The 27,756-nt window shown below is 39.0% G+C and overlaps 1 protein-coding gene and 1 pseudogene across 1 annotated transcript; one reads left to right on the top strand and one right to left on the bottom strand.

Moving 5' to 3' along the window:
* Window positions 1-4,060: 4,060 nt before the first annotated feature.
* Window positions 4,061-9,499, top strand: LOC128019859 (dnaJ homolog subfamily C member 3). Its single transcript, XM_052606159.1, has 12 exons — window positions 4,061-4,268; window positions 4,813-4,923; window positions 5,144-5,268; window positions 5,382-5,456; window positions 6,111-6,263; window positions 6,726-6,907; window positions 7,221-7,340; window positions 7,874-7,979; window positions 8,082-8,202; window positions 8,516-8,648; window positions 8,755-8,903; window positions 9,010-9,499. Exons 1-12 carry the CDS (start codon window positions 4,187-4,189, stop codon window positions 9,165-9,167), a joined length of 1,515 nt encoding a protein of 504 aa, XP_052462119.1. The 5' UTR covers window positions 4,061-4,186; the 3' UTR covers window positions 9,168-9,499.
* A 1,694-nt stretch (window positions 9,500-11,193) lies between these two features.
* The window catches only part of LOC128019361 (UDP-glucose:glycoprotein glucosyltransferase 1-like), a 32,741-nt pseudogene continuing 16,178 nt past the window's right edge, over window positions 11,194-27,756 (bottom strand).

Raw genomic sequence — 27,756 nt, 5'->3', positions numbered from 1 at the left:
TCATCTCTTCATCATTGTACCTGTTAGTGGGATATATTAGGCACCTCCTAACATTTTGTCCTCAAAGTTGATGAGTTAGCAGCAGGAAAGTTGGGCAAGCATATGGATTTGAGTGAGTTTGAGAAGGGCCAAATAGTGATGGCTAGAAGACTTGGTCAGAGCATCTCCAAAACTGCAGTTCTTGTGGAGTGTTCCTGGTCTGCAGTGGTCAGTATCTATCAAAAGTGCTCCAAGGAAGGAACAGTGGTGAACTGGTGAAAGGGTCATGGGTGGCCAAGGCTCATTGATGCACGTGGGGAGCGAACACTGGCCTGTGTGGTCCAATCCAACAAACAAGCTATTGTAGATTAGATCGCTCAAGAAGTTAATGCTGGTTCTGATGGAAAGTTATCTGAATACAGAGTGCATTGCAGTTTGTTGTGTATGGGGCTGCATAGCCACAGACCAGTCAAAGAGCCAATTTTGACCCCTGTACACCGCTGTTTGATATTTTTATTAGCCAATATGAGTGTTTGTATTAGATGTTCTGGATTGTGGTGAACTGCAACAGTATAAAAGAGACCTCATTATGTTGTCAGCATCTCTCCTCATGAACAAGTATAATAAACAGTCAGCAAGTGGGCTGAGATACAAAAGACCATGACAAACTATATGAGCTTTAAAAGCAATAGGAGGTGGGGGATCCAAAAATACTAAACAAAAGCCTGTAATAGAGAAGGGTAGGAAAAGTAATGTATAGTTAAACAGCACAAGAGACAGACTGCCCATAATTAATTTCCGCTTATTAGAAGTAAACGATGTTGTGCGAGAGAGACTCCTCCAAGTACCAACAAAACACAGAATGATTACTGAGTAAGGGATAAAGCATGCTAGACATTGGGAAAACATGGTGAAAATGGCTTGATCTCTAATCTTCACAAAGGTCAAAGGCAGTAACCAGATGATAAAAGAAATAAAACATGACATTTTTACTGAATGGTGAGATCTGTACCAGTGAGGATGAGAAACTAAAATGTATCTTTCAATAGCAATAAATGCCATGAAAAACATGCCCACAATCAAACAATACTTATATGCACTCCAGAATGCAGCATTTTCTAATTTGGTTGTTAATACATTTATAAAACCAGTCTGTAACAGATCTGAAAGAATCAAATGAATCACATAAACTGAAGCAGCACGATGAGACTTGATGAGAAAACACAATGCAAACAGGGTTAAGCAGACAACTGGGATCTCAAAGAGGCTCAAAATCCAGATAAACACAGCTTCTGCATACTCTATTTTATTAGGAAAGCTCGACTTGTTGAACCCATCAGAGCCATTAATGTTGAATTGTGTCATTGTCTCACAAAGTCTTGGAGGTTAGGTCTGAAATAACAACAAACCTGAGGTTAGTTTACTGTTTAAAGATTCATCAATCTCACATCAATCATTTCTGACTGTAACTGTGTAAATATATGTAATATATTGGACTGTCCATGTAATGGACTGTAATTAACGTATGATTTATGTGGGAATGTCCGTATTATGCAGAATTATTAGCATTAACAGTTGGCTAAACTCACTAGCTAGTTTAGCAGTATCCCCCCACACACAGCAGCAGAAAGTGTCATAAAGTTAAGATAAAAACCTCAAAAAGTTACTCAGTATTAACTTGTATTAACTGAATTTTATAATAGCAATTTCCCACTCGCAATCTTTTTGTTGGTCTGAATATCAGCAAGGCTGTGTGAAATGTTTAAAATGTCATGCTTTCGATCGAAGAACTGAATTTTTTTTTTTTTTTTTTTTATTCTAGAAGAATTGTATTCTGGTTAATCATCAGTTTACCTATTCACAAATCAAGCAAATTTAGATAACCATGATTAAAAACTAAAAACCCTCAATCCATTTGTGTAAAGATCTATTTTAATACAGATTAGTTATCATAAAAGACAATAATAATGCAGAGCCAGTAATACAAAGCTAATAAAATGAACAGGACACTTCATGATCTTACCTGGAATGAGTTTGTTACTTGTTAGCTGATAATGGTACTTATATGCTGTTTGTGGTTATCGTATTTCTAAATGAACAAAGAACCAGTGTTTTTAAATGCACAATAATTGGACCATATAATTTCAAATGGAATGCATGCCATAAAATACATAACAATTTTGCACTAATAACCACTATTAACCATAACCATTTGTACTGATATGCACTAATCAATATAATTTTCTGTCTTTGGATAGTTGAAAATATAACCGTACTCTACCAGATCAGTAAGAAACAAATGTATTGCATTAGCTATAGCGTCACGATGGGACTTAATGAGAAAACACATTGGAAACAGAGATTTTTTTTCTTTTCCAAATTCACAAAAAAGGCATTGTTCGTAGAAACTGTAACACATCAATATAGACACATAAGAAGACTTTCTCTTACCTACAATCTGACTGTAGATTCACACAGCAGACGTTGCTCATCAGCTGATAATGAGGTTCTGAAAAATTTGATATAGTAAGTATAGTAGTATAGTAATTTGATATATTTGATTTAAATGACCTTCCGAGAAGCTCTTAATATTTTCCCTGAGGTGTTGAGCAAAAACCACATAGTGTTTTTGCTCAACCCCTCTGCAGTTATAATTCATTTTCCCCATTAACACCCTAAAAGCCTGCTAAAATGTCTTAAAAGCATGCAATTAATTTATTACATTGTGGTTGAACATTTCCAATCTCATTAGTCCATGTTTATTAGACAAATAATGTTTAAAAATATATTTATAAGTATTTGTATGTTGTTATTGTGTGGTTAACTTACAGTGGACGTAATCTTTTAAATTGCAGTCTCTTTCTCACATTAAGATACTGTATGTGGAAAATTAGATAATTTTTAAGTCTCCTTTAAGGCCTCCTTGGAAGTTAAAACGGAGGTCTGATTGTGCTGCAAATACTCACAACACAACCAAATTCAGAAATGCCATGTATACACACACAATGGAATGTTTAAAGGAACACTTTTTTTTGAAAATAGACAAAAAATTTTAATCTACCCTAGAGTTTAACAATTGAGTTTTAACATTTTCAAATCCATTCAGCCGATCACTGGGTCTGGTGGTGGAACTTTTAGATGTAGCTTAGCATAGATCATTGAACTAAATAATTATATTGTAAATGTTTTTTGGTAAGCTCCATAAAGTTGGTTAAAATATTTCAACAATATGCTTTGATAAGCTCTTTAAAATGACCACAAACAATGCTAGTAATTAGTAATTAGTACAGCAAATAGTGGAATGTATAATGTATTATATATTATATTATAAAATGACAATCTTACCTGGAATTAGATCTTCTCACAGGACTGATGATGTTACTGATCACTAGATGAAGGTGTCTGTGAAATGTTCATGGTTATCATCCTTTTATAGCATGAATCACGTCACTTAAAAGGGAAAGTGGTTATTCAGTCAAGATAATGGAAAGCTACACTAAGCATGATGAGACTGATAAAACACTGTCATTAAATTTAATGGAAAATGTTTCAGCTTCAAACAAAAAAATCAATTTTACCAGTTATCACTGCAGCAATTCCATGCTTGTCTTTTGTGTGTTTAATTTGTATAAGAGAAAAACAACAACACAAAATCTTTCTGATTTTCTTTACATTTTATTTGTTATTGTTTATTTATTTTTTCATAATTACTTCAAATGTTATTATTTTGAGTCTGGACAAAAAGCATATTTACATAACATCAACATAATCATTATGAAGAGTAGAAAAAAATATATAGGCTACTGGTATATATATATATATATATATATATATATATATATATACATAATTAAGATTCATGCTGAGAATACATGCCTAAATGTATCATGTTACAGAACAATATCCTCTGAAAAAGTTGAAAAATACAGTTCTGTATTTAAAACTGTATCTACATAAAACGGTAACCCCTCTAAATGCCTGCGCTCACTGTCGCGCAAGCGCAAATGGAACCAAAATAATGACGCCGTGGCTAGCCTCCGTTTAGGGCGCGTTGGGCGGGGTTTAGTGAAATATCAGCCAATCAGAGGGACCCACGACCAGTGGGCAAGATGTCCGATGGCCTGACAGCTACAGTATGCGAATGTCCATAGTGTCTACTGGAACTTCATACATTGAATCCGTGATTTGACGGAGGAAAGAAGTAAACATGGTTACCATAAACCCAGTGGCACACAGAGTACTGAGCTACGTTCCCTTTTTACTAGTTTTGATCGATCTTCGATACGAAGGTAAGTGGTCAGGTAACCAGGTTTGTAGTAAACTAACGTTCTGTGTTCACTTTCATGAAAGCAAAGCAAAGTCAGTGAGAGATGAAATATCCTCGCTGTTTAGATGTTTAGTATGGAGAACTGTTATATTATTCCAGAAACACGCTGCTGAGGACCTAGCTATGTCAAGCATTTAAATCTTAAAGATGATGATGATTATTATTATTATATTTTATTTGTGTTGTTGTTTTGTCTATAGTATGTTTTTTTTCTATTGTACTGCTCTAAAGGAATACTGTGATTCCACCGCGACATGTATGTTATCACAAGTTGTCACTGTTTCACTTCACTAAAATGCTTACACCGTTAGTCTCCCTGACTCTGTTGTACTCTACTCGACTTTAGTGAACACGTTTGTAGCTACTAATAAACGTTTGAGGTTTAATGTCATTGCCATACTAACTGTACTCTACTGTCTACTACTGAAAACATGATGCAGGTACTGCATGTATATTTTATTGAACTGAGTGACTTCACACTTATTTGAATTTCACACGTATTGCAGGAGTTAATGGTGAGAAGCCTGGTGGTGTTGAGAATCATCTGGAGATGGGGAAGAAGCTTCTGGCCGCAGGACAGCTGGCAGATGCTCTCTCTCACTTCCACGCTGCTGTTGGTGAGTCCTCGATCTTTTTACATGAGAACTTTAATGAAATCTTGTGTGATATGTGTTCTTTTCCACAGAAAGCAGTTTTTATGCAAGTAGTATGTCTTGATTTAATTTTAATAAATACATAATATATGTATACAAATATCAATATTATACATGATATCTTTGAAATATTTTATAAATATGTATACACACACCACACACTTTTTTTATTTTTTATTATCAGATGGTGACCCCAAAAATTACATGGCATACTATAGAAGAGCAACTGTGTACCTTGCTATGGGAAAGTCCAAATCTGCATTACCAGACCTCAGCAAAGTCATTGAACTTAAACCGGACTTCACATCGGTGGGTTCTCACAATCAGAATCATCTCACACTTTAAAATATGTACAATGTTTTACAATGATTTACCAAAACCTGTTAACCAGAAGTGAACCAGTATTTCTGCTTAATCCACAGGCGAGGCTTCAGAGAGGAAACCTGCTGCTGAAACATGGCAAACTTGATGAAGCAGAAAGCGATTTCAAAAAAGTGGTGCGTAACATTTAATTAGCAATAGAGGTGCACCAATTGGACACAGGTTGTCAGATCAATATCTGACACCTTTAACTTGTATAATAACAACCTTTGAATTAAAACTTTTATATGTGTATATATACACTTTTATATACATGTATAATATGATCTTTTCTGTAATTTTTACAGTGTAGTCCATTTTGCTGTAGTTTATGGTTTAATATTTGTAAAACTACAGTAAAAGTGATTCTTTGAAAAAAATAAAATGCAAACAAGCTCAGTATCTGTTGAACACAATGCTTAAATACAGTTTATTTGTATTGGCCTCAAGTTTTCTGATTAGTGCACACCAAAAAAAAAAGCATGCCCACATATGTGCTGAGATGACATTCTTTGTTCATCTTTGAAAACTCTGAGCAAACGACAGTGCTCTTTATATCACATATTAATATTTAAATGGTATCACTTACATGAAACAATATTTAATGAATTCTCCTTGAAGTTTCCTCATCCTTCTGCAGAGTATTCTTAGTTTGGTCAGTCAGTGGGGTATATTTCAAGTCTCAGTATCTCAAAGGCTTCATTTAACCTGCACACTTCAACTTTTCTGCTGTATTTACATTTGCTATCTCTTCGTTGTCTTAAGGATGACACGGATGTTTTGTCTTCCAGCTCAAGTCAAACCCAAGCAGCAGGGAAGAGCAGGAGGCACAGAGCCAGCTGAAGAAATCTGATGAGATTCAGAGACTGGTGGCTCAGGCACAGAGCGATTTCAAGCGCAGAGACCACGGCTCAGCCGCTTCGCACCTCGACATCATCATTGATGTGAGTTAACCAGGATCTGGGTTATTATTGTTAACTAAACCTAAAACTAAAACCAACACTTCTTATTTTGTTAAGTCCATCTATCTATCTATCGGTCTGTCTGTGTCATCTTTAAGAGATAAAAATAACAGCTAATTTAAAAATAGAATCTTTTTCACAATATGAACAAAACTATAATAGTAGCACTAAAATAACTAAATACTAAAATAACACAATGCATCTCCCTTTATTAAATCAAAAGTTTGAACAGAGCTTAGAGGTTCCTGTTTACTGCAGGTGATCCGCCCTGGTTTTGTCCTGGTGCAGAAAAGGATTGTTAGCGCTCAGTAAAGAGCACTCTTTGTTCGGTAATGTCATGGCTGCGTTGTAGGACCAGAACAAATATCATGTGAATTGCATATAGTAAGGTATTATTCAAATCCAGTTTCTCAAGTCCTTTTGATTTGCTTGTCATCTTCTCAGACGTGTGTTTGGGATGCAGACTCCAGAGAGATGCGGGCAGAGTGTTTCATTCAGCTGGGTGAAATGGGCAAAGCCATCAGTGACCTCAAGGCCGCTTCAAAACTGAAAAGTGACAACACTCAGGCTTTCTACAAGCTCAGCACCATCTATTACAACTTGGGAGACCATGAGATGTCCCTCAGGTAAGACAACATATGGTTATTAATGCAGTAAGTCTGGGAGTTTGGTGTTTATGTATGCTACAAAAGCATTCTAAGCCTACCGGTGTATTGCACAATATAGGCCTCAACTCTATACTGCCTAAAGATTTTAATAATAGTACGTAAAATTAAATGCAATATGCAAAGATACTTTTACAAATAAGGTCCACACTATGCTGCATGTCCAAAGTGAGTGGCATCATGTTATTTTTCTAGTCATTTTGAATTTCTGATAAACTTTTAGCAGCTGGATCCATGTGTGTTTTTTTTTTTTCGTGTGTGTGTGTGTGTGCAGTGAGGTGAGGGAGTGTCTGAAGCTGGATCCGGATCATAAGCAGTGCTTTAGCCACTACAAACAAGTTAAGAAGCTCAACAAACAGATACAAGCTGCCGAGGAACTGATCCAGCAGGAGAAGTATGCTGTATTGTTGCTGTATTTTGTAAATGATAATAATAATAATTATTATAATGTATAACATGGTAAACAAAACATTTATAAAAATATAACATCTATTATAATTATAATAATACTATTGTGATATATAATATTACATACTGTTTAAACTACCATTCAGTTTGGGATCTGTAATTAAAAAAAAGAAGAAAAAAGAACATCATTAGACTTTTATGCTCAAAAAGACTGCATTTATTTGATTATGAAATATTATTACAATTTAAAATGACTAATTTCTATTTTCCTATATTTTAAAATGTAATTAATTCCTGTGATGGCAAAGATGAATTTTCAGCAATCATTTCAGTCACATGATCCTTCAGAAATCATTCTGATATGCAGATTTTTTTTTCAGGAATCTTTGATGAATAGACAGGGCAGCTTAAAAGAACAGCATTTATTTGAAATAGGATATTCTTTACTGAATACAAGTATTTATTTAATTAAAAATGACTGTTATTTCAGACTAAATGACTGTTTTACTAAATCCACAGGTACAGCGATGCAGTTAGTAAATATGAGTCTGTTATGAAGACTGAACCAAATGTTCCTCAGTTCACACTAAATGCCAAAGAACGCATGTGCCACTGTTTGTCAAAGGTGAGACTGAGCTGCTTGACCACAAGGTGTCAACATCCACCAAAGCATACACTGCACCTGTGTTTAACTGATGTGAGTGAATGTTTTGGTCTTGTTCCTCAGGACCAACAAACTGCCAAAGCCATCTCAGTGTGCAGTGAAGTTCTGAAAGCAGACCCTCAGAATGTGAATGCTTTAAAAGACAGAGCAGAGGCCTACCTCCAGGATGACCAATATGAAGAAGGTAGAGATGGATACATGGAAACTTTTTTCGAAGTTGAACAATTGTAACGGTTTTTCTGTACATATATTTTAGTAAAACCTGAAAAAAAAAAAGTCTATAAAATATCCCCTTAATAATAAGACGCAGGCTAAGACACAGAATTGTAATTTCCTATGAAAGACCTTTGGGAAAAAGGTTTTGTTTTTCACGTTCAGCAGTACTTTTGTTCTATGCTGTTTTAAAGATGGAGCAAAATGGCTATTTTTAATGCTCTTTCCTCCTGATTGCTCTTGAAATGATGAAGTGGAGTGACAGAAATGTGTTCTTTTTGCAGCCATTAGGGACTTTGAGAGTGCTAAAGAACATAGCGAGAATGACCAGCAGATCAAGGAGGGCCTAGAAAGAGCACAGCGGCTCCTCAAACAGTCCCAGAAGAGAGATTACTACAAGATCCTGGGTGTAAAGAGGTTAGAAAACACAGACATCAACTCTCTATCATCTGTTCATCGATGCAGAGGCCCAATACTCATTTTAAAGTAAGCAAACACTCTTCTTTAACTGCTGTGGTTGCAGAACCGCCCAAAAGAAAGAGATCCTGAAAGCATACCGAAAGCTGGCGCAGCAGTGGCATCCAGACAATTTCCAGGATGCAGAAGAGAAGAAAAAGGCAGAGAAGAAGTTCATCGACATCGCTCAAGCCAAAGAAGTTCTGACCGACCCAGGTATATTTTAGTGCCGCATCTGGTTTAAGCCAGCAGTTTCACCCTGTTTGTTTGGTGAAGGTTCTGTGATCACTTAATTTGGTCCCGTTCTTCTGTTCGACTGCAGAGATGAGGAGTAAGTTTGACCAGGGCGAGGACCCCATGGATCCAGAGAGTCAGCAGGGTGGGGGACATCACCACCACTTCCACGGTGGCTGGGACAACTTCCAGGGATTCAATCCTTTTGGTTCTGGACCTTTTAATTTCAAATTCAATTTCAACTGAGGCCTGGCTGAGTAGACCTAGGGCCTGGATGTGTGCTGGAGTCAGGACCTGGCACCTTCTGAACCCGCCCACAGGCACGGTTCTGACATGACAAGCGCCTTGAAACACACATCTCACGCTGTCGAGTGACCCCACCTGCTAACCATCTTCCTTTGAAGCAGCTGCTATACTTTCAGGGATCTTGCAGTCTGGAGCGCAAGACTGTTAGCAAAGTAACATCTGTTAACTCCTGAGAATAATATGTACATAGAAAACAATACTATTTTTCTATGAATCAAACAATGCTGTAAATAATGAAATAAAGAGATATGAATGCTTATTTAAACTAACAAGGACTTGTTGGTCTGTTTTTACTGAAACTCTATGACTGAAGAGCATAGAGTCATTTACATTAATCAAACTCTTTAAAAAACAAGTTAAAAAAGAAAGAATGAATTTAAAACACCCAGTATATCATGAACGACTTGAATCCCCTTTCAGAATAGAAAAATGACTATTCCTGAGAAAATCCAAATATTTGAATATCAAGGCATAGAAAAAAAATGTGTACATAGTCATTGATGTTATAGAAATAAAACAGAGAATGTAAAATATCTGTCTCAATAACTGGGATACAGATTTTTTTGAATGGATCTGCAGAGCTGACAACCTGACAGCAATGAACATTGGGATTTGATTTTCCCCTCATAATAGTCTACAATTGTATACTGTATGTTTTAGAGCTCTACTTGGTAGTGTTCAGTCTTTCAACATATCGACGCGATTTAAAAGTGAATTTATTAGTATCTGCAAACTCTGACAGTTAAAATATGACAACAGAATATTTACTGAAACTGTTACAAAAAAGGCCAGTATGAACATTTATAGTCTCCTCTGGAGGAATGTACACAATATTGACATGTGTGACTTTTATAAATATACACCAGAACCCTTGCAAGTTCATGAACTGGCTAAAAATATCAGATAAGTAGCAGTAAAGTAGCAGCAACTGTGTTAGTCCCCATTGACAATCTTCATTGCTAAATGTACAAGTCAGGGAAGAACGCTAAGGACAAATAGTGGCTTTGACTTGAGAGACTGAATCTCAACAATAAACATTATGGCATTCAAGCTTCTATAAATTATTTTCTGGTCAATGGGCTGAACTTTTTTCAGACTGTAACACTAGACAATTGATCCCCTATATAATGTTTGAGTAAAACAATTAAAAAACCCACACAACAGAGTAAGACTTTCACAGCTACATTTAGTATACATGAATGAGGCGAGAGTGCTGGATGGAATGCAGAGGTCAGCACTCTTCTGAGTCCAGCCTGTGCAGTGAGCTGCAGCCCTCACAGCCATCTCTAATGAGACGTTTCCATCTCCACCTCCCAGGAGCAGACGGCAGGGAGGACAAGGGTGTAAATGAGACTGCTATTTTTGTCACTCTATGTATGTGCATTAGTCATATGAAGAAATCTGGTTATGATCAGACTGCAGGCATTTCAAGCGGATTTCACCTCACATTTCATCTACTCAAGGTGCTCTTTTGTGAAATGAAACATATCAGTGCAGTTATAATCATTGCCAAATACATTATGTGGGTTTATGCTGGAGGATATAAAATATCTCAAATCCAACATTTATCAGTAACACTGTGCAATAAGATTTTGTTAATTAACTAAACGAACTGCATCTGTTAACATAAACTACTAGTGAATAATACTTATCATATCTTAGTTCATGTTAATTTGTTTAATATGTTTGCTAATGCATTAACTCATTTTGACAAATGAGTAATTATTGTAAAACTTTTTAATCTGTCATAACTTCATTCATGGCAAGGTCACATTTACTGCTGTTTGACACAATTTCACTGGTGACTCCTGGTCATTTCAGTAGTAATCTATGTGGTCTGGAACATGACACAAAGTTCTTCATGAAGATTTCGCTTGTGTTTAGGTTGGTAACAAATTTACAAAATGACCAACAGGAAGCGGTTTAGGTTGAAAGTGAATTTTTTGCTCACAAAATTTCCCTGAAATGCATTTAATGTGACCGCAAACCATCACTCTTCTGTAATCAATTTGCGTACCATGCAAAAGTTTCTTGTTTTACCGTTAACAGTGTGGTGTGAATGCATAATGACCAGATCTATGGTCTTGGCTGTAGCTTTGGAACGGTCATCACACCAGGTCTCAAACCACAGCCACTCCTGAGGTAGGGACTTGATGGCTGCTTGATGGATCATATTGTTGGGAAGGTCCTGTTAGCATCAAACCCCGGCCATAGAGAACATCCTCCTCTAATGGTGAACGTGTGATGTCAAGCACATACCTGGTCCAGGTTGTACAGACTGTTGGGGTCTTGGCTTAAGGCTTGGTACTGGCCTCTGAGGTGGTTTCCAGCTGCGATCTTTCAGAATTTTTTTAGGTCCACTACATATAATGCACTGGAGAAAGAGGGACGCATTTATTCAATGTAACACATATCATCACAATGTGATATAACAACAGAATCCTCTCAAAACATTTTAACACGTCACAGCAATCTATAATCCAGTGGTTCTCATTTCCAGTCCTGGAGACACACCTGATTCGGATAAGCAGATTGTTAGAAGAGAGCTCCATGCATGAACTGTGTTCAGATTTACATGGTCCCTACACAGTGTTCATTGCTCCCTACTCCCTGAGAATGGAAAATCAGTTGAAGTTTACTTCATTTTGGAACATTCATTCACAGATTTGCGCAATGCCACAGCCTGCAATGTCTTCACACACAGATGCAACTTACTAGAGAAGTGTGAAGTGTGACATAATACACTTTTGTAAATAAATACAATTTAAATTCCTGTCTCACACACTTTATTGCCCTTAGAATGGAACATATACGCTCCCTTTCGAACTGGAATATCCTGTGAAGTCCACTTCGCAGGGTACTTACAGTCGAATAAAACAAACCTCTAAAGTGATAAGAAATACATACATAATGTGTGGTGGGTTGCGATGACTGGAATTTAAAACCACTGCTATAATCTATAATGTGGTTAAGATAGAAAACTGTTAAGTGATATTCTGAATTAATCAGATTTTTCGTGAACTAACCTGATGTGGTATTTCCTTCGTCCAAGATGAGAAGCCATGTATCCAGTCTTCCAAAAACGGCAGCCTTCCATCTCTTTTCGGCTGTCACAGAAAGTGGTTCCCTCTAGATCCAGATCTCTCAGCTCCTTGATATCTGCCCTGACAATCTAAATATGAAGTATTCAGGGTAATATTTTGCAATTAGAAGATATCACTATTTGTTAATGTGCTAACATGATGAATTGCTAGAGAGAAGTGCCTGTGAAATCTCTTGGCTGCTATTAATTAAAAAATGCCAAACTGTAAGACGTGTATTGTTAAATCAGATTCACAGGTTGGGAATGGATGCATATCAACATACAAAAACATAAGCACTCAATTTTTTAGTTTGACTATTTCTTTTTAATTCTGAGATGCCACTCACTGAATTTAACATGAACTGAGTTCGTGTTTTTGCTAAATGCATACTGTTTCACATACTATTTTTTACACATATATGCTCATATTCTATTCAGAACCACAGTTTTCTCATGTGTAAGGTCATCTGATCAGCATCTACAAAGATGATCTTGTCCACAGCCAGGGGGAAAAGCACATCCAGGAAAAGGATCTTATATCCCGAGAAGATGCGCTGCTTTTCTGTCTGCTGGTGAAGTCAGCGAGGCCACTTATACTGGACCAGCTCATACTGGAAACCACAAGCCTTTCACACATAAAGGGATAAACTACAGTAGACAGTATATATATTAACACATTCATGGATCATTTTCCCCTCATTTTCATTGCTACGATTATGGAAAAGCATTCATTTAATACTTTATGCTGTAGCATATGCATTGCAAAGACTTCTGTCCTGCTCATGGTTTAATGTGTGAAAATGAAATTAAGGCATATATAAATGTACAAGTATTGCAATTTTACAGTTGTACTATAATATATATATATATATATATATATATATATATATATATATATATATATATATATATATATATATATATATATATATATATATATATATATATATATATATATATATATAAATCTGATGGCAAAAAATAAATAGTAAATTCATCAAAACCAACAACTAATTCTTCCTCAGAAATGTTCATTTGTACACAAACATATTAAAAATAAATAAACTAAAAAAAAAAAACTGTGTACCCTGATTCTCAAAAATAACCTCACACAGTCAAACTGTAAATGGTAATTTCAGCCAGCTCTTGCTATGTATGTGTACGACAGCCATCGATAGCAAAATGGTAGCAATCTTACCTTTAATGAGGGGAAGAGGTATCTTTGGAGGGAACCAGAACTTGACCGGGGTTTTGGTGTGTTGAAGGAAGCATCATTACTCTGTATAGGAGGCCACTGAGAAAATGTTGAGAACGTCTTCCTTCTTGTTATCCTCGTCCACACTAAGCCACGGCAAAGCTGCAAGAGACCCAAAAGCACATACTTCTGTCAAAAAACTTGATCTGATCAATGCATACTTGTTGAACAATTTTTTTTAATGACCTCAAACTTTTCACTGAAGTTCAGCCCATTAGGTTTTGAGACAGTACAATTTATTTTATCTATTGTTGACTAAGCTTTCACAGAGATTGTGGATCTATTAAATGACTGACAGTATGTTATGCACTGTGAAGGTTCAGAGATTCCTGAAGATCTCAACCTCCATCATTACCACACATCAAAACCAAGTGCCATCTGCAGCTTTCCACAACCACCCTAGCCAAGATCTCACCTGCTGCCTCTGCAACGATATTCACATCAGAGCATTTTTTGAATAGTAAGCATCACATCTTTGGAACGTTTCCATCTCCTGTTTCCAAGCAACACCCCCCCCCCCCCCCCAAAAAAAGGCGATATGAGTTTTTTGTAATAATGTGGATGAAGGTGATGTAACACCGCTGAGAGAAGGTAGAATTTCGAAACAACTTGGCAAACTATTTCTAAATGAGAACAATATGTGTTAAAATCAAGCTGAGAGGAAACTCAATGAAAAAGATACAGTAAATCAGTCTACTAACTGAAATTCTGCTGTGTTAACTGATGCAAGAAAAAGTAAGAGAGAAAAATTTAGATCATGTTCCCTACCTTTTCTCCAAAGAGCTCCACACAGTTCTCAAAGACAGCAAAGAAAAAAGGAGACAGATCATAAAACGTAATATGCAGAGCTGTTAAATAAGATGCAAACCAACTGCATTTTTATATGCAAAATTAAAATTACACTACTGTTTAAAAGTCTGGGGTCAGGGGTTTTAAATAAATTAATACTTTTATACATAAAGGACAGTTTTCACAAAAATCATGTGACAATGAAGCCAGGAGTAAGAGTTGCTGAAATATTTCTTTGCTACGACAAGAATAAATAAAATTTTACATATTGTTATTATTATTATTATTATTATTTTACATTGTAATACTATTTCACAATATTACAGTTTTGACTTTGCTTTGAACAAATAAATGCAGATTAGTTGATTATAAGAGGTTTCTTACAAAAACGTGTAATCATTTTACAACCTTCTAGCTTTTGAACGGTAGTGTGTGTATTTACATCAAGACAAACACAGTCATAGACAGGCTTGACCAGGATCTGCAGATCTTTTTTATCACACTGGTAATAGAGAGTCCCTTATCAAACTATCAGGTATTTGTAGAACTCTGTAAATTATGGACTTTCACATTCTGTAGAAATCTGTAGCCAAAGATTCACTGCAGACCCAGCCACACGCAAAGATCTTGCAGTCAGTTATTCTGTGCCTGTGATATTTTTAGAAATTTAGAAATTTTGTGTTGTGCCCCTCTAGATTTTTAAGAAGTGATCTAAGATGTGATTAATGCTTCAATAATAAGACTCACCTGGTCATGGAATCCCAAAGGCCTTTTGATTCTGTTCCTTCACTTAGAAGACCCTCATTGAGTTTGTCAGGCTTTTTAATAATAACAAAAACAATGCAGAACAAGAATATGAAGAGCAGCAACAAAAACAAAAGAAAAACAATCAAAAAAGGACAAAAACAAGCTAAACAGATGAACAAGAACATTAACAATAACAAAATAAACAGAAAAAGAACAATAGGGACAAGGTAAACAGAAGAAAAACAAAAACAAGATGAAGAGATTAAAAAGAACATTAATCGGGACAAGATATGATTACAAGATAAACGGAAGAACAACAATGACACAGAGGAGGAGAAAACAATGATCAAAACGAAGATGACAACAAAGAACAAGGACAAGAGAACAAAGATGAAGAAGAAAAACAAGAAAAAGAAGACGAAGACAAAGGATTGGGAAAAGAAGAAAGACAAAAATGAAGGACAAAAATGAACAAGGACAAAAAGATAAACAAGAAAAAAGTAATGAAGAAGAAGATGAACAACTAGCAAATGGCAAATATTAAGGAATATCAATAGTGCTGCCTTATAATCAGTGTAATTATTTTTATTCCTCAACAATGACTGATTGATTATTCTGAACATTCCTTTTGTCAAGTTGCTAATGTCTCAGAAAGAAGTTGTGATGACATGAAAAGCATGTTAAATGCCCAGCGGTACAGGACACAGAGTGCCGTTAGCATCAGCATTTAGCTTCTAAATGAAACCCTGGATCCATTAGGCTGCACTTCCTCAGAACAGGATATCAGTGAATTACACACTGACAGACCACTGCCTTTCCATTCATTTAGCAGTCAGCAGTGTGTGAATCTAAGAGACACTTTCTCTCTCTCACACACTCTCTCTGTGTTGGTTTCGGGTTCTGTGGCAGACCTCAGACTGTATGAATAATCACACTAGCACTGTGAAAAATGAAACTGTGCTCTAAGTTTAAAGGTGCCATGTGCAAAAATTGAGGTAAAAATATCCATAACATGACCTACACGCATCAAAAGAATGAGAAGAAATAAGGGCGATGATGTCATTAAAAAAATGTCAAGTTATAGTGCTGCAGAGATATCAACCTTAATTAGCATTAGCATTACTAGCCCCGGCCCGACAGGTGACGTAATACCAGTTTCAGCCATGGGAGGCAATATGTGGGCAACAGAACCACCAGCCAACCTGCAATACACGAATAACTCGCACGGCTTGTCGGCGTGCCTCAACCTGATGTCCATCATGTGGAAAGTACAGCCCAGTACTTCATTTCAGGTCAGGGAAGAGAGAGAAAGGACGACTGAAGCCCTTGGCAATAGACCACCACCGCGCTCGGAATCACAAATCAAATCCGATAAGAAAAGGAGCCGAACCAGAGTAAACATCGGCACTGCTTTTAATCGCTGGAGACAACTGATGGACCTGAAAGAAATGAGGTTTGACTCCGAACTTGCAACATTTCTTTTGCATTGGTAAGTTAGATGCTGTTAGTATTTGGCTAGAAGTTTGTTTTATATGTTTGTGTATTTGTTTTCGGGAAGTTATAACATAGAAATGTATCGAAGGCTGTTCGATAAACGTGCTAATGTTAGCGATGGCTAACCGTAGCTGCGTTTGATAATTAGCTAGCTATAACTTAACGTTTTATTATATCATAACTAACCTGCTCTGTCTAGTCTGTTGGTCTCCGTGTCCTCTTTGCTTTGTGGTTTTTCTGTGCGTGAAAAAATTGATGTGTGGCGTGAAAGCGTGTGGAAAGAGTCAATTGCGTGTGTCTCACGGTGAATGCTTGAGAGTTGGCACATTAGTTCCCAAGCAGAATAAAGGACAGGTTGATTATTGCTGTTTAGCGTTTGTATTAATCTATGATGTGTCCCTGTTTGCGTACAGGGACATAAAAAAATTATTAAAAGTGATACGTGGACCAAGGTGTCTGAGATTGTTCATTTTTAGTAAAGGATTTCGTCCACAACATTTAATGAGGTTAACTTATAACTCCTTGTGGTTAGTCTGCACGAGATCAACAAGCTTGTTTGCTTTGCGGCCGCTTTAAATACAAAATAAGCATTAGATCTACGTTAGAGCGTCTGAGCGCTCACAGATCTTTCTGCAGTGTCGTGAGCAGAGCGGCAAGAGTGATTTTTGACACTCTAGACGCCGGCGGTGTGAATGCACAGTTAGGCTTCGGCTATGGCTGTAGTGTTGTTGTAAGTAGGGGCGGAGCATAGAGACTATGCCGTTTCTCGTTTGTTACTCTAGAGTAGACCAATTCACTTGATTGAGGCATACTGCCCCCATCTGGTATGGAATATGGAGTATAACTTTATTTTTTTTTTGCCAAACATTACAGATGGCACCTTTAACCTCCATAAATTGGGTACAAGATTTACCGTCTTCCGTAATTCTCGAAGAAGTGTGTTTCCTTAACTGCTAAAACGTGCACAATCAGAAAAAGGAATGAAAATTGATGACAAGCATTTGGAGAGTTTCGATATGGACCATTTGTTTGAGTTTCTTTTTTTCCCTTTATTTTGGATGGTATCTGTATTCCTGGTACAGCATCTCGCTAGCAGACCCAAGATGACAACTTTGACTCCCAGGGAATGCTGTCACGGTTGGTAAACCGTGATCTCGGGTTGTTTACACTTTGTGGTGAATTCTGTGTGTTCCGCGTCTGCACCAGAGTATGTGAGCGGAGCGGAGTGGGAGCGGAGCGTGGAGTGGAGCGGTATGATTTTGACAGGAGCGAGGAGCGGATTTTTTAAAAGTCGGAGCGTTGTGGTTTTCACTAGCTCCAAGAGCGCTCCACCACCGCTCCATCACGAGTACAATTCATGCCAACGGCCCATAATATAACTGCATATTTAGCAAGTATTCACATTAAACATATTTAACTATAGCTTGATACAGATGGATCTCTCAAATCAGAAGGTTACAATGACGACAATAGCCGAGCGGGAAGTTATAGGTTAGTTCTCAAAGAGTTTGTTCCTTTTACTTAATATTTTCGGGTCGAAGCATGATTTAAACAGTTACAGCACATTCACACGCAATTGCTTTTGCAATAATGCATTCAAACAATGGTAATCTTACAGTGTTACTTAATCTGTATCTGATTTTGAATGAGCAGAAATCTGTAAGAAATGCATTGATCTGTAGATAAAATAAAAATGTACTTTTATTTTCATCACAAACAAAATTTGCACAGCAGAATACAGTAATTATACCTTTTAATGCTGACATCCATGTTATTAGTTTGGCATGTGGTAAGAAAAAAAGTTTGCACACAATAGCCTAAGCAACTTTGAAACTCTCCTGTTATTTTATTTTTTATTTTAATATAGGCTACGTTATGAACATAACATTTCAAACATACTGAAATACTTTAGCCACGGAGCGAAGGCGGAGCGGTGTTTCTGGTATCACTGAGCGCGGAGTGGAGCGGGAGCGGGAAATTGTGTACCCGGAGCAGAGCGGGAGCGGAGTGATTATTAAATGCTCTGAGCGCGGAGGGGAAATTGTTGCCGCTCCACTCCACTCACATACTCTGGTCTGCACTGATTAGTTGTGGGCGTCTCCGTTAATTGTATCAGCAACAGCTGCCACTCATTACTTATCCACTATATAATGGCTTGTCTCACGTCCTGTGTTTGTGAGATCGTTGTTCTATGTCGATGTGTTAACCCCCCGTCTGGCTTCAGTGTTGTTTTGCGTTTGGATGTCTGTGTTTCCCCAGAACCTCATCCACTCATCTCACGTTCACTCAGCCACGGACACTTACCTTCGGCTCTATTCCCCGCAGTTCCTGTGCCACTCTCTCCTGCTGCCTCACGCCGTCAACATCCGGATTCCTCACCTTCTCTCCACCACCGTCTGGACTTCTCACTGCTACACCATCCCCTCGGAGTGTCGCTGTCTCATCGTCATTGTTTGTTTATGTACCATCGGCATATCTTCTCATTAAAACTTTAAACTCGCTATTGTTTCCAGACTGTCCTTTCACCAGCCGTCACAGAACGATCTCACCCATCATGGAAGCAGCGAGCACCAATACCCTCACCGACTTCATGCACCACAGTGTCAAAAGAATGGATCAGCAGCAGGAGAGTATCTCGAACACCGGACACGCTGTCCAAGCACTGGTGGCACAGGTGTCCGAGCTCACCCAGCAGATCCATCAGCTCACATCTCCCACTGCGTCCATCGCACCGCTTGCGCCGTCCGTACCCCCGGGGATTCCCCAGGATCACTTCCGGCCAGAGCCGCGACTTCCAGCGCCGGAGAACTATGCAGGTGAGCCGACCTTTTGTAGAACTTTTCTTAACAAATGCTCGATGCATTTTGCTCTGCAGCCCCGCACTTTCGCTACGGAGGAATCCAAAGTAACGTTCACGCTCACACTTCTCTCTGGCAAGGCTGCCTTATGGGGAACGGCGGTGTGGGAGAAACAACACCTGTGTTGTGCCTCGTTCCACCTCCTATCGGATGAGATGAAGAGAGTCTTCGACCGGGCCGTGACCGGTAGGGAGGCCGCCCATTGCCTCTCGGAACTCCGGCAAGGATCTTCATCCGTAACCGAATACTCCATCGAGTTCCGTACCCTGGCGGCCACGTGCCAGTGGAACGAGGCGGATCAGTGGGATAGATTCCTGCATGGGTTATCCGACCATGTTCAGCAGGAGATCTACCTCCTCGTGCTGCCCCCTACTCTCAACGAACTCATAGACCTGGCGTTGTGGGTGGAGGCCAGGTTTAATCGTCTGGGCCGCCAACACAGTCCTTCCAGGCCTCCCTTCTCTCCTGGTAGGGGGCGCTTGAGTTGAGAGAACACAGTCGGTTATGTCGACGATCACGAACCCATGCAGGTGGGTAGAGCTCGGCTGTCCCGGAGGGAGAGGGAACGGCGGAGGTCCCAAGGACTATGTTTATACTGCGGAGGCTCTGACCATAACAACTACTCTTGCCCGGCAAAAGAGTCAGCCCGATAGTAAATCTGAGGCTACTATCGGGTGGGATCTCCGCTGAGAAGTCCTCACCTACATCATCGACCCTCCTTCCGGTGAGACTGCGGTGGAAGAATCAACATCATGAATGTCAAGCCCTTCTGGACTCTGGAGCCGAAGGTAATTTCATTGATTCTTCACTTGCACATCACCTGAACATTCCTGTCCTTCCTGTGTCTCTCCCCATCCATGTCACCGCACTCAATGTCCAGGAACTGCCTCATGTCACCCGCCATACAGAACCCATCACACTGATCACATCTGGCAACCATCAAGAAACTATATCCTTTTTCCTCATGGACTCCCCTGTTGCTCCCATTATTTTAGGTCACCCCTGGTTGTTCAAACATAATCCACGAGTGGAATGGGGTTCTAACACTGTCACATTGTGGAGTGAAAGTTGTCATGAGTCTTGTCTGGTTTCTGCTTGTCCTGTTGTTCCTGTTTCTGTTTTTCAGAAGGAGACCATGGTTTTGCCAAACGTGCCCGTTGAGTATCTGGACCTGAAGGAAGTGTTCAGTAAGTCCCGGGCTGCTTCTCTTCCTCCGCATCGTCCCTACGACTGTGCCATAGACTTAGTGTCAGGTAAATCTTTGCCTAAAGACAAGTTATACTCTCTTTCTATTCCTGAGAGGGAGGCCATGGAGAAATACATTTCTGATTCCTTAGCGTCTGGGTTCATCCGTCCTTCCTCTTCTCCAGCGGGGGCGGGGTTCTTTTTTGTGGGTAAGAAGGATGGTTCTCTGCGACCTTGCATTGATTACCGAGAGCTGAACAACATTACTATTAAGAATACTTATCCTTTCCCACTCATGTCTTCAGCTTTCGAGAGGTTGCAGGGAGCATCTGTATTCACAAAATTGGATTTACGTAATGCTTATCATTTGGTCCGCATCAGGAAGGGGGATGAATGGAAAACTGCCTTTAAACACCCATAGAGGGCACTTTGAATATTTGGTGATGCCGTTCGGGCTCTCCAACTCGCCCGGGGTTTTCCCAGCACTCGTGAATGACGTGTTGAGAGATATGGTCAATCAGTTTATATATGTTTACCTGGATGGCATACAGATGTTTTCTTTATCTCTCCAGGAACATGTTCAACACGTCAGACGAGTGCTCCAGAGGTTACTAGAGAATGGGCTTTTTGTCAAGGTGGAGAAGTGCGTATTCCATGCACAGTCGGTCCCCTTCCTAGGGTATATCGTGTCGTCTGAGGGAATACGAATGGACCCTGACAAAGTAAAGGCTGTTATAGATTGGCCATCTCCAGATTCCCGTAAGGCCCTACAGCGGTTTCTGGGGTTCGCCAAGTTCTATCGTCGTTTCATTCGTAATTACAGCCAACTAGCCTCACCTCTGACAGCCTTGACCTCTCCCAGTACTCCGTTCAGGTGGTCTGACGCAGCTGAGGCTGCGTTCACTAACCTCAAGAACCGCTTCGTTTCGGCTCCCATCCTTGTGGCCCCTGATCCCACATGGCAGTTCGTGGTGGAGGTCGACACATCAGAGGTGGGGGTAGGAGCACTGTTGTCCCAACTTGCTGCTTCAGACGATAAGGTACACCCTTGCGCGTTTTTCTCACATCGATTATCTTCTGTCAAACGTAATTATGACATTGGCAATAGAGAGTTGTTGACGGTCAAATTAGCATTGGAGGAGTGGTGCCACTGGTTAGAGGGTTCAGGGGTTCCCTTTATTGTTTGGACCGATCACAAGAATTTAGAATACATCAGAACTGCCAAAAGACTCAATTCCAGGAAGGCTCGGTGGGCACTTTTTTTCGGTCGTTTTGAATTTACCCTATCGTACCGCGATTCTTTGTCACGTCTTTTTGATCCCTCCGCCCATCCCGTTACTCCCGAGTGTATTTTGCCTGAGAGATTAGTAGTCTCAGCACTCGTATGGGAGGTCGAGTCGAAGTTCAAGACGGCCTTAGAAGGGGTAATGCCTCCGTCCGGTTGCCCACCGAACCGCTTATTTGTGCCGGAGGAGTTAAGGTCCGAAGTTGTCTAGTGGGGTCATTGTTCCAACATGGCATGTCCCTTCGAGACCCTGGTCCCATATCGCTCTAGATTGTGTTACCGCCCTCCCGCCCTCTAATGGCATGACGGTCGTTTTGACCGTTGTGGACCGGTTCTCGAAGGCGGCACATTTCATTCCCTTGCCCAAATTACAGACAGCCAAGGAGACAGCGGTTACTGTTTTAGATCACGTATTTCGGCTTCATGGCCTCCCGGTAGACGTGGTTTCAGACAGGGAATCTCAGTTTATATCCAAATTTTGGAAAGAGTTTTGCAAGTTATTAGGAGTGTCAGTTAGCTTGTCGTCCGGTTATCATCCCCAAAGCAACAGACAATCTGAGCGAGCCAACCAAGATTTAGAGAGGACGTTGAGATGTTTGGTCTCCAAGAATCCTTCTTCCTGGAGTCAACAACTCTCTATGGTGGAGTACGCCCACAATTCGTTGCCAGTGTCAGCTACGGGCCTCTTTCCGTTTCAGTGTAGTGTAGGGTACCAGCCACCAGCGTTTCCCAGTCTGGAATCTGAAGTCGCGGTCCCCTCCGCTCTCGCGTTTGTCCAGAGGTGTCACCACACCTGGACCAGAGCCCGTGAGACTCTGCTCCGGGTGAGGGAGCGCACTAAGGCCAAGGCCGATCGCCACCGGTCAAAGCCTCCCGTCTACGTCTTGGGTCAAAAAGTGTGGCTTTCTACCAGTAACATTCCATTGCGATCCGTTTCTAATAAATTAGCTCCCAGTTTATCGGCCCGTTCACTATCACCAAAATCATTAGTCCGGTGACAGTCCGCCTCAAACTACCTCCTGCGTACAAGAGGATACACCCCGCCTTTCATGTGTCCATAATTAAACCCGTGTTTTATGCACGTATTAATCCGCCTACTCCGGTTCCCCTGCCCCCGTGTCTCGTAGATGGGGAACGGACATATGTTAATCGCATTCTGGACTCGAGACGGAGGGGACGAGGATTCCAGTATCTGGTGGACTGGGAAGGTTACGGTCCGGAGGAGAGGAGTTGGGTACCTGCTAGGGACATATTGGATCACTCCCTTATTGATGAATACAATCAGCAGGTAGGCCCTTCTGGGAACTCCAGGAGTAGTTCTTAGAGGGGTGGGTACTGTCACGGTTGGTAAACCGTGATCTCGGGTTGTTTACACTTTATGGTGAATTCTGTGTGTTCCGCATCTGCACTGATTAGTTGTGGGCGTCTCCGTTAATTGTATCAGCAACAGCTGCCACTCATTACTCATCCACTATATAAAGGCTTGTCTCACGTCCTGTGTTTGTGAGATCGTTGTTCTATGTCGATGTGTTTACCCCCCGTCTGGTTGCAGTGCTGTTTTGCATTTGGATGTCTGTGTTTCCCCAGAACCTTATCCACTCATCGCATGTTCACTCAGCCACGGACACTTACCTTCGGCTCTATTCCCCGCAGTTCCTGTGCTACTCTCTCCTGCTGCCTCACGCCGTCAACATCCGGATTCCTCACCTTCTCTCCACCACCATCTGGACTTCTCACCGCTACACCATCCCCTCGGAGTGTCTCTGTCTCATCGTCATTGTTTGTTTATGTACCATCGCCATATCTTCTCATTAAAACTTTAAACTCGCTATTGTTTATTGTCACCAGCCGTCACAAATGCATGCACAGATAAAATCCATAGCTTGAAAGGATTTAAAATCACAGTGGCAACACAATTTGCCAAATATACACTACTGTATTAATTACATACTAACTTATACTAATTTGGGGTCAGCAAGAATTTGTATTTATTTTTTTTAAAAATACATTTTTAGATGCATTAAAGTGACAGTATAATGTTAGTATAATATTAATGTTATAATGTTACAAAATCTTTCCATTTCAAATAAATTCAGTTTTTTTTATTTTTTATATATTCATCAAAGAATCCTAAAAATAATAAAGATCATCCAGACTGCAAATCGATGAAAAAGTCTGGGCAAAAGTAAATTTATTCCAGTTTTTAGAATGATTTCTGAAAATAAAAAATGATCAAGAGGATCATATTACACTGAAGTATGGAGAATTGGCTGCTAAAAATTCAGCTTTGCCATGACAGGAATTAATTACAAATGCAATATATATATATATATATATATATATATATATATATATATATATATATATATATATATATGTTAGACATTATATATATATATATATATATATATATATATATATATATATATATATATATATATATATATATATATATATATATATATATATATATATAAAATGTAAGACATTTATTACAACTTAAAATAGCTTGTGTTTATTGTATTTTTTGTTCAATTAAATGCAGTATCTGTATGCATAAAAGACATGTTCCTAAATAAAAAAATCATACTGATTATCAAACCTCTGAACAGTAGTATAGAAATGTAAACATGTGATGAGAAACCACTGACGTTTGTCTCTGAAAGAGGTCCTCTGAGCGGCCCTCGCGCAGCCTCAGGATCCAGGCGCCGGGGTTGGCCTTCAACTGGAAATAGTTCGCTTTTGTGTTCCACACAAGAAAGTCATAAAGGTTTGGAACAACATGAAAGTGAGTAAATGATAAGAGAATTCTCATTTTGGGTCCATATGACTCTTATCAAACTAGTAAAATTCATATTACAATGTATTTTACATGCATTTGGAAAACGCCAAAAAAAAGGGAAAAAAAAGTTAGCCATGACAATGGTGTCATGCATGCAGAGGTTCTGGTCTCATCCCCACTCCCCAGTGTAAACTAAAGTCCTCTGGGAGGCTGACCTGTGGACAGGTCAAAACAGTGGCCCTCCAACAGCAGGTACTCAAGCTCATACTCTGCATTGACTACACCTCTGACCTGACAATAAAGTAGAAGACGACACATTTATCCATTCAAGTCCAATCCTTCAGATTCTGGCTGACCAGGACAAATCGACTAGTTACAAATAAAGTTGGTCACACTTAAGTTTAAGGACCAGTTCTGACTATTGCTTATTAGCATGCATATTACTAGCATATTGTCTATTTATTAGTACTTGTAAAGCACATTTTTAATGCCTTATTCGGCATAACCATTTTTAAGTTAACAACGACCTTAACTTACTATTAATAAGCAGCAAATTAGGAGTTTATTGAGGCAAAAGTTGTAGTAAATAGTTAATTGTGAGAATTGGTCCCCAAAATTAAGAGTGACCGTAAAGTTTATTAGTGAAACGTGAACAAGACCATATGTATCATAAAGATTTATACATTTCAAAGCACTATTGCAGCCAACGTGCAGTCTAGACAAAAAGAGTTCATGTGTGGAACTCTTTGCTTTGGTAAATATAGAAATACAGCATTTAGAGTTAGAATTCATACCTCTTGTAGGTGGATGTTATCTAGATCATACGGGCTCCTGACCGCCTCAACCATCCGGGTCTCTGGGGTGAGCATATTAAGAGTGAGCAGAGGGGATTCTGGGATTTCAGTGAAGCAGGCCATAGGGCCAGGGGAAAGGGAGTTGTTGTGAAAGAATGAAATATCCGGCTCCAAAACATTCTGTAATGCTGCCAGAAAGACAAAGGAACAGTATATGACATCAGTCTTATAAACTAAACTGCTGGTCTGCTGTAATTAGTGAATAGCTAGAAATCCCATGACAAAATATATATTTTTTTACATTTACTTCTAATCCTGACTTTAACTGACTTCTTTGGGGAAAACAAGTATGGTTAACTATTTTTTACTTTTTTTTTTAATTACTTTTAAATTTTATATTCATTACTGATTTTTCTGGAAAATGTTTAACAAATTCATAGCCATTTCTGTTTATCTAACAGTACTCAAACTATTTCTTCAAATATTAACTTTTTAATATAGTTTATTTCCTGCAGGAACAACTTTTCTCATTGTTTCACATCAGTTTCTATAAAACGCAGGGTGTCTTAAATCAGTGCAGATGTTTCTCACCACATATTTTTTATATCTCAGCTATCAGAAGGGATAGTTCACAGAAAAAGCTAATTCAGAGATTGATGTCTATCAAGCTTCAAAAAGGAGCTTTTAACCTGGTGCATCAGACCTTAGTTTTAACAAAAAAGTTATTTTTCCATCATTCTGAATTTCCGACTTCACGTGAATCTTTTTAATCTCTGAACATTGTTAAAAAAACAAAAAACACAACAAGGTGATATCTGCAGAACAGCACCAGCTGCTGTAAGAGTGTGTGTGTGTGTGTGTATGCATGCGTGTCCTGCGACACTCTCAGAGCTTCAGTTTAATTAAGCTTTTGTTCTCACCTCTTCAGGGGCATCTGGGACAGCTTGGCTTGACAGTTCATGAACACCTGCACTTTCATATTGATCAAGCACCTGAGCACACACAGAGGAGACAGCCTGGTTATTACCCACTCACACACTCAAAGACTACAGCATACAGTAGCGCTAACAACATCATGAGTTTGATTTAGGGAATGCATAAACTGATGAAATATATACTTTCAATGCAATGCAAGTCATTTTGCATAAAAAGCATTTGCCAAATTTATAAATACAAATGTAAAATCTAAAGAGATTAATCAATCTGAAAATGGGCGGGGCTTCGTAACTTAATTGGCTTAGGTCAATTAATCATGAATGTTTTTTCTTGTTACAGCAACTGCAGGGGCAGATTTACATTTGCAAGTCAGGTACTAATCAATGGAATGAACAGCTTTCAACCACCAATAATCAAAAAAACACATTGTGATTTGACAGCATCTTAATGGAAGTTTCAGCTTTCTGATCCATGAAGTGTCACTATTTTTCTTCATATAGGACACGGTTATTAGCTAGAAACACTCACTGTGCAACTGATATTAGTGTAGATAGATGGAGCCCACGCAATGTCTAATTGATTATATTAAAAGAGTAGACACATACTCTCTCAGCTGAAAAACAGCACAAACAAGGCCTGAGAAACAATAAGCTCTTAGACATGACCAAAGTTGTACGTACAACTACGGTAATAAAGGAGCCAACTTCTGTGCATCTCTGGTGAGAGGATCCACGATGGCAACCACATCATAGAACACCTCATCTTTCCGCTGTGCCAACTGAAGAACTCTGTTAAAGACACATCTGGTCAGCTTAATACACCGGCACTGAAAGTGTTGAAAAACTGAAGTAGAGGCTTTTAAGTAACTGAAAACGCAAATGGACAATTAGCACAAGTAGCTGTGAATATGCGTAAATAAGGTTAGGAGCTGATCATAGCCATGGAAACCCGGTTGGGTGTCAGGGGCTTATTTTTGGATATCCAGCTGACTTACACTTTCATTGAGTGAGCCGTCTGACCAATTTGGACAGAACTAGTGATTTAGTTTCTCAAAGGAACGATACATTCACAAAGCAGACATAATCATCACTTTCTATGATTTGTGTGGTTATAAAAGCAGAGAGAGGGTCTGGTGAAATATATTGAGGTGAAAGAAATGATTATCTTTTTAAAATACAGATACTCAGTTGAAATATTGCAAGGAAAATCAAACCTGTGTTTGTTCTTCAGAAATTGGACATCTTTTCTGGCCTCTCCTTTAGGCGATGAAGTGAAGAGAGCGTTTACTTTCATGATTAAATCACTGGCCCTGTGAACAGTAA

This window comes from Carassius gibelio, chromosome A9 (genome assembly GCF_023724105.1).
Source record: "Carassius gibelio isolate Cgi1373 ecotype wild population from Czech Republic chromosome A9, carGib1.2-hapl.c, whole genome shotgun sequence".
In the NCBI taxonomy this organism is placed as follows: Eukaryota; Metazoa; Chordata; class Actinopteri; order Cypriniformes; family Cyprinidae; genus Carassius; species Carassius gibelio.
Note: the sequence above shows the minus strand (reverse complement) of the source record. Positions and strands in the feature narration are given on the sequence as shown.